Source organism: Apodemus sylvaticus, chromosome 22, assembly GCF_947179515.1.
Source record: "Apodemus sylvaticus chromosome 22, mApoSyl1.1, whole genome shotgun sequence".
NCBI lineage: Eukaryota > Metazoa > Chordata > Mammalia > Rodentia > Muridae > Apodemus > Apodemus sylvaticus.
In genome coordinates, this window is record NC_067493.1 from 13,169,815 (window position 1) to 13,182,628 (window position 12,814).

Sequence of the window (12,814 nt, forward strand, 5' to 3'; positions counted from 1 at the left end):
CGCACAAGCATAGATAAACTTACCTGCTTAGACACAAAGCCATTCTTACACCAGTCCTGTCAGCCAAGATGTATTCCATACTCACAGTGGTCAGACACAAGTCCCTCTTCCAAAGGGAGGGGCATCCACACATTTGTCCCTTTTCTTGCACAAGCACTTACAATCTTCCATGACAAAGGTTGTGTGTTTTTTCCTCCTGCTCTCCCTTAAGGGCCTCACCTACTCTTTTGCCCTTACATGAAGCATGGACTCAGTAAATGCTGGCTGAGTGATCAAAGCCACACACCACACCTCAAGCACAAGCACATCCAGGGACCATGCCCAGCACTCAGGCACTGATGATGCAAATGGCCAACACACACACAATATGTGCATGCATTCATGCTCGTGTACACGTGTGTATACACACACACACACACACACACACACAGAGTTTCTACCCTCATGAAGCTTGTTTCCTGAAAGGGGAAGTCTGACAGCCAGCATAAACAAGTCTCTATAGAATGTGGTAAACTACAACTATAACTATATTTTAAAGTGTTATAGCTTATATCCAGCTTTATATTAAACATGCATATTGTGTGTGTATATGTTTCATGTATTTAAATATGTGCATATGCCTAGGCGGTGAGAAAAGGGCGGCTGGACAGGATTGTTTTCAGAGGTGTTTAGAGGCTCTGGAGCACTTTAAGAGTAAGGACATAAAATGCACACAGGACCTAGGAATGGCTATGGAAGACAAGGAAAGACAGCTGCAGGTGAGATGAGGCATCAGCATGCCAACAATATTCTCCAAGGCCCTCTGATGGCATAAACTGAATGTTCAGCCTTTCAAGGGGCAAGGGCCATATGACACGAGTGTCCAAATCTTGCCTTGCTTTCTCCTCATTAACAGCAATTCACCTTCTAGAAATGTATCCTAAAGAACCATCTCTACTGTTGTAGGAAACCAACTCTGGTACTTCAAAAGTGCAGTTTACACCCACCATGGCAAAGTATAGGTAGTTTATGGAGCATTTGTATTTTAGAATACTGTATGCTATTAAGAAAAAAGCCCCACATCCTTAATAATTTCTGCATGCGAAAACCATGTCTGGTGTGATTGTACATATATAAAAAGCTTCAGCATATGTGTATGCATGCCTTAGTCAGGGAAGATGTTCACAAGACTGCTAAGCAATGCTCAGTCCTCACAGAAGGTGGGCCTTCGTCACAGTCAAAGCCACTTGGTTGTGTTATAGCCAAGGTATATTGTTTGTGTACTTTTAAAACCCAAAAGAAAAGGGAAGAGAGGTTTCAACAGGGAGCCAATCTCATCCTAATCGAGAGCCACACTGTTAAAGGCACACACGGACATGGTCAGGGGACAAATGTGCTATTTGCTCACAGCAGTTTAGCCTTCACTTCTATCCAGTAGCATGCATATAAGATGGAGACACACACAGCCAGCAGCTTGAAATATTAAACATGGCTTGCATTAGCATCCGCAGATTATGCAGCACAGCGTCCTACCCTCGGGTGCTCCTCTGTTGTCCTTTTCCAAGAAAAGCCCCTGGACTATTGAAGGCCATCAATCACATCTGCCGCCTGTTCCGACCAACCCCACTTCATATATATCCATATTCTGCTGATGCAGATGAGTACATCTAGTCAAACTACCAGTTATAGCTGAAGAAGGAACACTCCATAGTGAAGACCACAAACTGAAGGGATCTACAGTGTAGTGAGTGCAGTCGATAGCTCTGAGTGCCCACGGCTTAAAAATGACAGATTTTAAGTAAAAAGGTAACCATGACCCTTAGAACCTTGGACAAATAAGAACAAGAAAACTCCAAATCAGCAGAGGAAGAGAAGAGGTGTCATGGGAGAAAGAAATGAAATTTTAAAAGTCAATGAAAGAATTGATCATTTGAAAAGATAAATAAGTTTGACAAACAGTCAAAACAGCCCAAAGCATTCAAAAGAAGACCCATATTAGTGGAATTAGAGATGAGACAGGAGCTACAGCTGCAGCTAACACAAGCTGGAAGTTCACTGGGACATGAGACCTGCTTTATGGTAAGTGGTCACTGGAAAGAAAAGGATGCATTTCTTGGTATCTATGACCTAATGAAATTAAGCAAATAATAAAGCTACTTAAATCTCATTAAAAAAAAAAAGAAAAGAAAAACTGGAGGTATTTGACTCCTGCGTTTAGAGATGGAGCTGCCATCTTTTCTCTGTGACTAAGTCTAGGAGCAGCCTGGGATAGGAGTCTTCTGATATGAGAAGATTAAACTAATCCCATGCCTCCTATCAGATCACTACAGATTAAGGCTGGTCTTCAATAGCAACAAAAACAACAGAAAACCCACATACACATGGAAGCTGAACAATGCTCTATTCAATGACAACTTGGTCAAGGAAAAAATAAGGAAAGAAATCAAAGACTTTTTAGAATCTAATGAAAACGAAGGCACAACATACCCAAACTTATGGGACACAATGAAAGTGGTGCTAAGAGGAAAACGCATAGCTCTGAGTGCCTCCAGAAAACAAACTGGAAAGAACATACACTAGCAGTTTAACAGCACACCTGAAGGCTCTAGAACAAAAAGAAGCAAATACACCCAAGAGGAGTAGGCGGCAGGAAATAATCAAACTCAGGCTGAAATCTACCAAGTAGAAACAATAAGAACTATACAAAGAATCAAACAAACCAGGAGCTGGTTCTTTGAAAAAACCAACAAGATAGAAAAACCCTTAGCCAAACTAACCAGAGGGCACAGAGACAGTATCCAAATCAGCAAATCAGAAATGAAAAGGGAGACATAACAAGAGATACTGAGGAAAAGTATCAAATCAATCATCACATCCAAAAAAACCCATCATATCCTACTACTATACTCAACAAAAGTGGAAAAATCTAGATGAAATGGACAATTTTCTAGACAGATAACAGGTACCAAACTTAAATCAGGATCAGATAAATGATCTAAACAATCCTGTAACCCCTAAAGAAATAGAAGCAGTCATTAATAGTCTCCCAAGCCCCCCCCCCAAAATGCCCAAGACCAGATGGGTTCAATGCAGTTCTACCAGACCTTCAAAGAACACCAACACTCTTCAAATTATTCCACAAAATAGAAACAGAAGGAATACTACCCAACTCGTTTTATGAAGCCACAATTACTGATACCTAAACCACACAAAGATCCAACAAAGAAAAAGAATTTTAGACCAATTTCCCTTATGAATATCGATGCAAAAGTACTTGATAAAATTCTTGCCAAATGAATTCAAGAATATATCAAAATGATCATCCACCGTGATCAAGTGGGCTTCATCCCAGGGGTGCAGGGATGGTTCAATATATGGAAATCCATCAGTGTAATCCACTATACAAGCAAACACAAAGAAAAAACCACATGATCATTTCATTAGATGCTGAGAAAGCATTTGACAAAAATCCAACACCTCTTCATGATAAAAGTCTTGGAAGGATCAGGAATTCAAGGCCCATACCTAAACATAGTAAAAGCAATATACAGCAGAACCAGTAGCCAACATCAAAGTAAATGGAGAAAAACTTGAAGCAATCCCACTGAAATCAGGGACTAGACAAGGCTGTCCACTCTCTCCCTACCTGTTCAATATAGTACTTGGAAGTCCTAGTCAGAGCAATTAGACAACAAAAGGAGGTCAAAGGGATTCAAATTGGAAAGGAACAAGTCACAGTATCACTATTTGCAGATGATATGATAGTATACTTAAGTTACCCCCAAAATTCCACCAGAGAACTCCTAAACATGATAAACAACTTCAGTAAACTGGCTGGATAAAATTAACTCAAACAAATCAGTAGCCTTCCTATACTCAAAGGATAAAAAGGCTGAGAAAGAAAATTAGGGAAATGGCCCCCTTCCCAATAGTCACAAATAATATAAAATAACTTGGTGTGATTCTAACCAAGCAAGTGAAAGATCTGTATGAAAAGAACTTTAAGTCTCTGAAGAAAGAAACTAAAGATCTCAGAAGATGGAAAGATCTTCCATGCTCATAGATTGGCAGCGTTAATATTAGTAATAATGGCCTAAAGCAATCTAGAGAAATAGCAAAAAACCTAGGATAGCGAAAACTATTCTCAACAATAAAAGAACTTCTGGTGGAATCACCATCACTGACCTCAAGCTCTACTACAGAGCAATAGTGATTAAAAAAAAAAACAACAACAACAACAACAACAACAAAAAACCAACTGTATGGTATTGGTACAGAGACAGGCAGGAAGATCAATGGAATAGAATTGAAGACCCAGAAATGAACCCACACATCTATGGTCGCTTGATCTTTGACAAAGGAACTAAAACCATCCAGTGGGAAAAAGACAGCATTTTCCACAAATAGTGCTAGGTCAACTGGCAGTCAAATTGATCTTTTCTTATCAATATAGAAGGATGCAAATTGATCCATTCTTATCTCCCTGTACAAAGCTCAAGTCCAAGTGGATAAAGGACCTCCACATAAAACCAGATACATTGAATCTAACAGAAGAGAAAGTGGGGAAGAACCTGGAGCACATGGGCACAGGGGAAAATTTCCTAAATAGAATACCAATAGCTTATGCTGTAAGATCAAGAATTGACAAATGGGACCTCATAAAATTGCAAAGCTTCTGTAAGGCAAAGAACAAAGTCAATAGGACAAACGGCAACCAACAGACTGGGAAAAGATCTTTACCAATCCTACATCTGATAGAGGAGTAATATACAATATATACAAAGAACTCAAGAAGTTAGACTCCAGAGAACCAAATAACCCTATTAAAGAATGGGGTACAGAGCTAAACAAAGAATTCTCAACTGAGGAATACTGGATGGCTGAGAAACACCTAAAGAAATGTTCAACATCCTTAATCATCAGGGAAATGCAAATCAAAACAACCCTGAGATTTCACCTCACACCAGTCAGAATGGCCAGGATCAAAAAGTCAGGGGACAGCAAATACTGGAGAGGGTGTGGGGAAAGAGGAACACTCCTCCATTGCTGGTGGGATTGAAAGCTGGTAAAAACCACTCTGGAAATCAGTTTGGGAGTTCCTCAGAAAACTGGACATAGCACTACCTGAGGACCCAGCTATACCACTCCTGGGCATATACCCAGAAGATGCTCCAACATGTAATAAGAACACATGCTCCACTATAATCATAGCAGCCTTATTTATAATAGCCAGAAGCTGGAAAGAAGTCAGATGTCTCTCAAGAGAGGAATGGATACAGAAAATGTGGTACATTTACACAATGGAGTACTACTCAGCTATTAAAAACAATGAATTCATAAAATTCTTAGGCAAATGAATGGAACTAGAAAGCATCATCCTGAGTGAGGTAACCCAATCACAAAAGAACACATACGGTATGCACTCACTGGTAAGTGGGTATTAGCCCAAAAGCTCGGAATACCCAAGATAGAACTCACAGACCACATGAAGCTCAAGAAGTGTACTTTGATCCTTATTGGAAAGTGGATCAAAATACTCATGGCTCACAGCCAACTAATAGAATGAACATAGGGTCCCCAATGGCGCAGCTAGAGAGAGGACCCAAAGAGCAGAAGAGGTTTGCAGCCCTGCAGGTGGAACAATAATATGTACCAACCAGTACCCCCAGAGCTCCCAGGGACTAAACCACCAACCAAAGAGTACACATGGAGGGACCCATGGCTCCAGCTACATATGTAACAGAAGATGACCATTTCAGGCATCAATGAGAGAAGAGGCTCCTGTGAAGGCTCAATTCCCCAGAATAGGGAATGCAAATCAGGAAATTGGGGGGGGAGTAGTAGGAGGGGGGATGGTATAGGGGATTTTTGGAGGCTTAATGGAGAAAGGGGATACCATTTGAAATGTAAATAAAGTAAATATCTAATTAAAAGAAAAAAGAACAACTGATGCAAGAAGAAGAGGAGGAGGAAGAAGGGGAGAAGGAGAAAGAGGAGGAAGAGGAGGAGGAGGAAGAAGAAAAATGGTAACGGCAAAAGTCTCTCGAAAGCTCCAGGTGCCTGCTGGGAGACAGTTACAGAGCTAACATAGATGCTTTTTGCACCAGTTCATAGACTAGCAAGGAAGAAATACCACCAAATACTCCACACAGAGCCAGCATCGGCCAGATCCCAAAGCAGGAGAGAGATAAAACAGTAACAGAAAAGGGAGTCATAGGCCAATGGTCTTATCAGAGACACAAACCCTCTCAGCATGAGGCTTGTAAATGGAACTCAAGAACGTATCAAAAAGACCACCCACGATCAAGCTGGTTTCATCCGGGGGTGCAGGGATGGCAGGACATATGCCCCACCGCACTGACCCTCAGGACCGGCCAGCTCACAGACTAGACAGGCAGGAGCCTCACAAGTACCTTCCTCGGATGGAAGCTATACCCAGAGTCCATCTCCACTTAGAACAGTGCTCAGTAAGAAAACCACTGCCTGTGAGGATACAGAGAAAGGGAACCAAAAATCACTGCTGGGCACACATATAAACTAAGCCCCATCCAGGGAAGCAAGAAAGAGGTGCCCCGAAATCAAAACCCCGTGGTCAGCTTTCCCACGGGGTTTGCCCAAAGAACTCTAAGTCACCTTGTCACAGAGATGGTCCCTCCCAAGCTCTGCTGCCATGTTGCTCATGACAGCTAGCTGGTGACTGTCAACAGGAGAGGGTAAAGATATCACATACAAGGACTGAATTCAGATAAGGGTAGTGAGGGAAAAGGGATCAATTGGAAACCCTGATATTAAATGAACTACATCTCCAAAAGTCAAATATCACATATATCCCCTCATTTAAGGATTCTAGATTTATTTCCCTTTTTATTAAACATAGATTATTTTACACACACACACACACACACCAATATCCCCATGAAGCCAGTGTGAGTACAATAATTACATACCAGCAAGAACAGCCAAAACAATTTTCTTTCAACGGGATATAAGCCAGGACTGGAAAGATGGTCCAGTGGTTAGAGCATTGGGTGCTGTTCCAGAGGACCTGGGTTCCATTCCCAGCACCTACCTGGTGGTTCACAACCATCTGTAACTCCAGTTCTAGGGGATCTGACACACTCTCTGACCTCTGCAGGCAACAGATATTCAAGTAGTATACAACATACATGAAGACAAAACATCTACATACAAACAATCAATCAAGTAATCAATCAATTTTTGAGAAGGGAATAAGAAAGGGAAGGCCTTTTGGAAGGACAGGAAGTGTCCATGGAGAGCCCTCCTGAAAGCCCTGGGTTTGTCCTTTATAACACCAGAGGTGGCATTTTAGAATAAAAAAATGGCTTTCAGTGCATTTTTTCTTCCATGACTTCTTTGTTGAATTCTTTGAAAAACTCAGCAGTTCTTCCCAGGTCCCCAGCTAAACCCTTCCCTGGTGTTGAGTGCATGCAGAGAGTGTCATCTGACACACCTTAAAAACCTTCTCCCTGAACCCGGGCACCCTCCTCTCCAGCCCTCCTTTCTTCTTTTGTCTGTGCTGAGACGTGAAGCCAAGAGCTGCTCACACGGTCAGTACTCTCAGCTGACCTGCTCACACAGTAGGCGCTCCCAGCTGACCTGCTCACACAGTAGGCGCTCCCAGCTGACCTGCTCACACAGTAGGCGCTCCCAGCTGACCTGCTCACACAGTAGGCGCTCCCAGCTGACCTGCTCACACAGTAGGCGCTCCCAGCTGACCTGCCCACACGGTCGGCGCTCCCAGCTGACCTGCCCACGCGGTCAGCACTCCCAGCTGACCTGCTCACACAGTAGGTGCTCTCAGCTGACCTGCTCACACAGTAGGCGCTCCCAGCTGACCTGCCCACGCGGTCAGCGCTCTCAGCTTAGCTACATACATACCGGCCCATCCTTTGCTGGTATTTTCAAACCCTGAGTTGTCACTCATCTTCAGCTCTCACTCCAACTAGGTCAATACATCCAAATGCTCCCAGCTTCAAGACTACCCCACCAAGAGCTAAGTACTTCTTCCAGTGTGACCTAGTATTTGTCAAGCCAGGCTGGGTGGTTGTTTTTGTTGGTATACTATTATGGTCTGTTTTTGTTATTCTGGCTTGTGGTTGGTGCTTTCTCCTTTGAGGCATGGTCTCACTATGTAGCCCTGGTTAGCCCAAAACCTATTATGTAGACCAGGCTGGTCTTGGACTCACAGAGACCTGCCTGCTTCTGCCTCCCCATGTTGGGATTAAAATCATGGTCTGGGTGTATTTATAAAAAGATCAGTAGATATTTCCTTTGGAGAATTATTCCTCTCAGTGGAGTACATCTAAATCCTCAATCTTAAAGGGGTAATTTTCAAAGTAGTAGTCGCTTAATCCAAACAAGTCAGTTTATCTTTTCAAGATGATAGGTAAGGACAGCTATTTCTAAAAATCCTGTCCTGACTGGCTTTCTTCTTGTTCGCCTCTACCTCCAACCTCCTCTAAGGGGGCTCACTCCTAGTAAAGATCTCTGAAAGTACAGACCACTCACCTCCTAGCACCTCAGTAAGTTATTAATCACAGTGACAACATACCTAACAGATGAATGTAAACTAGACAAAGCACGCTGATGTCTGACAGGAATACTGAGGGAGCGAAGGGGCAAGAGTTATCAAACACAGTCAGAAACTGAACCTCAGCATTCCCACTTCCTCTGTTAGAGGCAGACAAGTGCAGGAGAATAAATCTGGTCAGATCTACTTAAAAACAGCTTTGCTGTGTTAAACTGTCAAGTTTGTCACACACAGTAACCACAAGCAAAAGGAAGACACCCTGAGAAAACCTGAGCACCAGACATAATACCCCTACTATGTGAGCAAAGGGCCCATGTGCACACTGATGCGTGCCTCCTGCTGACATCACTACGCACCTTCTGACGTCGCTTCTCTTTCCTCTTGTCTTCTGTGTCCTGCAGCATCTTTTCTTTCCAGAGGTCAAAGAAGTAAGAGGGATCAGTGTAGAACTTCAGCCCGTCCTTCTTGTCATCTCTGTGGACCAAAGCATTCAAAGCCAAGGAAGAAGGATCTTCATCGCAGGTAGCGTTAACTTTAACCCTTTGTATCTTAACACCCACACTCAGCATGCTAACCTCCTTATGTAGTGTACCCTGAACTTCCTTATTTGGGAAAACATGGAAACATGCACAAAAGCAAATAACTCTACAATCTGTAAAACAGAACTCGCTAGGTGTAAATCCTATGTGAAAATTCCCCTCACTCACAAATAATCTAATTTGAATAGTTTGTGCATTTAAGGAACTAATTGGTTTATTCTGACAGGAAGCTACAAGTACACTAATCCTACTGGGAACTTCAATATAGTCATGATCAAAAACCAGTAAGCACTTTGTCCTTCTTGTCCTTTCAGGTTTACACAATAGCATTTGGTTTCAGAAAGCAAAACGTTCGTGGGTGCAGACGTGATAGAAACACAATGTATTCCTCAAGAAACTTTATCTCCTGTGGCCATGTCAGTTTCAAGTACTGCTACGATTACTATAGTCTAAATAATATTTCAAATCATTATGCAAATCACTCCCTTAACATTTAACCAGTACTAACGCAGCCACTATGAGCTCTGGGCTATACCAGGAATCAACAGTGGTGCCTGAGGGCCTGGAGAGATGGCTCAGCAGTTAAGAGCTCCTACTCATCCTTCAGAGGACCTGAGTTCAGGTCCCAACACTCACATCACTGGCCCACAGCTGCCTGTAACTCCAGCCTCTGGGTGCATTATATTCATGTGCACTACATACTAAAAGACATATAATCAAAAATAAAAATGGAAGCTTTTAAAAATGCTTTCCAATGCTTTCAGAAAATAAATGGAAGAAATTAATTTTTTTCAGTAATGCTTAGAATAGTCACTACATTCAAATTAAATCAAGAGAGTTATTCTTTATAGCGGTATTCCCCTGAGCTATATATGCACACAGGAGAAGTAAGGCCCGTTAAACATACACATACAGAAGAAAATTTATGGCCCAAATAAAGAAATGAAAAACCAAATCAGTGGAAAAAGGAGGTGGTCAGGAGAGAGGTTTCTATTCACACACACCACAGTTTTAAATGTGTGCACTCTAAACTCTAGGAAAGCCCCTTGTACAGAAGCTGAGGAACGTTACGTTGCCTGGCCCCATCAGTTTCCATGTGATTCCGATTATGTGTGCATGCCCGTTTATCTGTCTAAGGGAATCTCTCTGTGCAGCAGTAAGAGAAGGCGACAGTCCCGACTGTCCTCTCATGGAGGTTGGCTTTAAACCTCTTCTGTGCATCCTTGGAAAAGTCCACAAAGCAGATGAAGAGGAGCTTGAGCCCTCCTGAGGAGAACATCAGGATGGCAGCCACATACAAAGGACACACAAAGGACACACAGGTCTCGAGACAGTCACGGACACTTGGCTACAGCACTAACTCCTGGAAGAGAGTGCTTCTGGCTCTCACCACAGTGCCCAGCAGTTGCTGGTGAAGTGAGATACACAGAGGCGACGGGCAGGGGGCAAGGCACACTAGGAAGGACAAGGAGACAGGACAAGGAGGACAAGAAAGGGACACCATGGGAAGTCATGGGAAGGATGAGTGACGCTTGGATAGAGCCCATGCAGCTGGCCTCTCCCTATGCATGCTGCCCGCTTGGTTTTTTGTCTTTTCCCTGGGAGTCTGTCCCTGACACATCCAACCACCATAGCAACAACAGAACAGCAGATGTTTGCACGCTGCTGAGGGCTAGGGTGAGGATTTTACCATGTTATAAATGAACCATGCACTTTCTTCACAGCTAACTTGAACATAAGGAATGGCACACCCACACCTGGTGTGCTGCCGTGAAGTACCACTTCCACCGAAGACGGCCACATCTGAGTGCGAAAATCAGAACTCACACTTCTCCTGTTATGAACGCCAGCAATTCCACAGCCAACATTTCACTGGGTGTGATATGGCAGTTACTGTTTTCAGAGTGTTCTCTTTCAACCTAAAGGAGCCCTCCAAGGTGGTCCCACACAGCACAACAGCACATTTTAGCATCCCTTAACCTCTGCTGGAAAGGCCAAGGGGAAGCGGGGCAGGCGTGGAGGTGTACCTGTACGGAGTCAGAATGCTCAGCGGTGGAGGTTTGTCACTCTGGTTGTAAATGTCAGCAACAGGGTTGGGAATGCTGTTCTTGGAAACCACCTGCTGGTCTTGGATGGTAGAGCTTTTGAATGCTTTCTTCATGTTGATATCCTGTAGTGAGACTACAGAGAGACAAGTCCCCCAGGTTGAGTTACATACAAGATATTCTCTGTTTAGAAAGAAGCATCTTTTGACTCAGAATTATTAACATCTTCCAGAATGACTCAATATTGGCTTTTTAAAACAGAGATTTATTTTTGGGTATGTGCCTCAGTGTGTATATGTGCACAATGCTGGTGGAGGCCATAAGAGGGCACTGGATCCCCTGGGACTCAAGCAATTGTGAGCCACCGGATGTGGGTACTTGGAACTGAATGTGGGTTCTTTGCAAGAGCAGCCAGTGCTCTTAACCACTGAGTCATCTCTTCAGCCCCTGAAATAATGGTTTCTATTGTTCCTTAAAATCCTGCTTAAACAGAATGCCCTTCCTCCCTCTAAAAGATCCTTTATCTCTGTGACATGAAGTCAAATCATAGCTTTGTCTTCTTTTGTTAACAAGAGAACGATTTCACTGGACCAGGGCACCATTTTGTTGCTGATTAAACAGTACCACACGGAATACAGCCCCTGAGGATGTCAGGCAAGCACACAGATCTGGATATCTTAGGAGAAACCATGGGTGCCAGGTGCAAGATGCCTGCACAAAACAGTACTCAAATATGAGCAGCCTGCATCCATCACAATGATGCAGAGAGAGAGAGAGGCCTCCAACATCCATCACAATGATGCAGAAAGAGAAGTCTCAAAATTCAACCTATGACCCACAAAATAAGCACCTTGAGCTAAGTGAGCACCCAGCTGAGCAGGGGAGGATGAGCCTTCTTCGTTTTTCACAACTTTTACATTGTATGTAACTCATCTGGCCTTGTTAACTCTTCCAGGTGTCCAAGATGGTCCTGTTTGCCCTGCCACTGGACCAGCAAACCTATAACTCACGTATGCTGTGTGACAACCCAGAGAAGGAACCCAGATTCCTTAGCTTTTAGGAAAAGGTCTCTGCAATGCTAATATTTGCACCAATGCAAACAATACAGTAAAATCTTGCCTGGAAAAGAGGCTTAGAAACATGGCACAGTCCCTGATACCGCATATAACTTAACTTTCTCATCTTGTCCAGGGCAGGGTTCATCATAAGCATCCAATTCCCAGAGCCAACAAAAATACAGAAGAAAGATGATCGAAAACTCCGCTGTGATACACATTTACAAAGTAAAAATTAAGATAAGTAACCTGGGCCCCGAGAGATGGCACAGCAGATAAGAGCACAGAGTGGTATCGCAGGGGCCCGAGTTTAGTTCCCAGCACCCACACTGAGCGGCTCACAACTGTCTGTGACTCCAGCTCCAGGGGATCTGATATGCTCTTCTGGGCTCCACAGATACCTGCATCCACACCCCACACCCCACACCCCACATACAGAAACCCAGAGAAACACTTGACTAAAAAATAAAATAAATCTTCTTTAAAAGATACCAAGAATCCCTTACCAGAAATGACCAAGTAGCTAATCAAATTTTATTCTTTTTAATCCGTAAATGAAACTTAAGAACTGGATTAAAATGAGACTGCCCTCAGCTTATGTATTGTAATATCTGAAACTTTTTAAAACAAGAGCATGACATACGA

General features: G+C 43.1%; 1 protein-coding gene across 1 annotated transcript in view; it reads right to left on the reverse strand.

Annotated features, from left to right (window-relative positions):
- Wasf3 (WASP family member 3) overlaps positions 1-12,814 on the reverse strand; it is a 90,399-nt gene that overhangs the window by 11,014 nt on the left and 66,571 nt on the right. Inside the window, exons 5-6 of the mRNA XM_052168691.1 lie at positions 11,097-11,250; positions 8,887-9,004 (exon numbers count right to left, since the gene is read on the reverse strand). Of these exons, the coding sequence (XP_052024651.1) occupies positions 8,887-9,004; positions 11,097-11,250 (272 nt within the window). The remainder of the gene's footprint in view (positions 1-8,886; positions 9,005-11,096; positions 11,251-12,814) is intronic.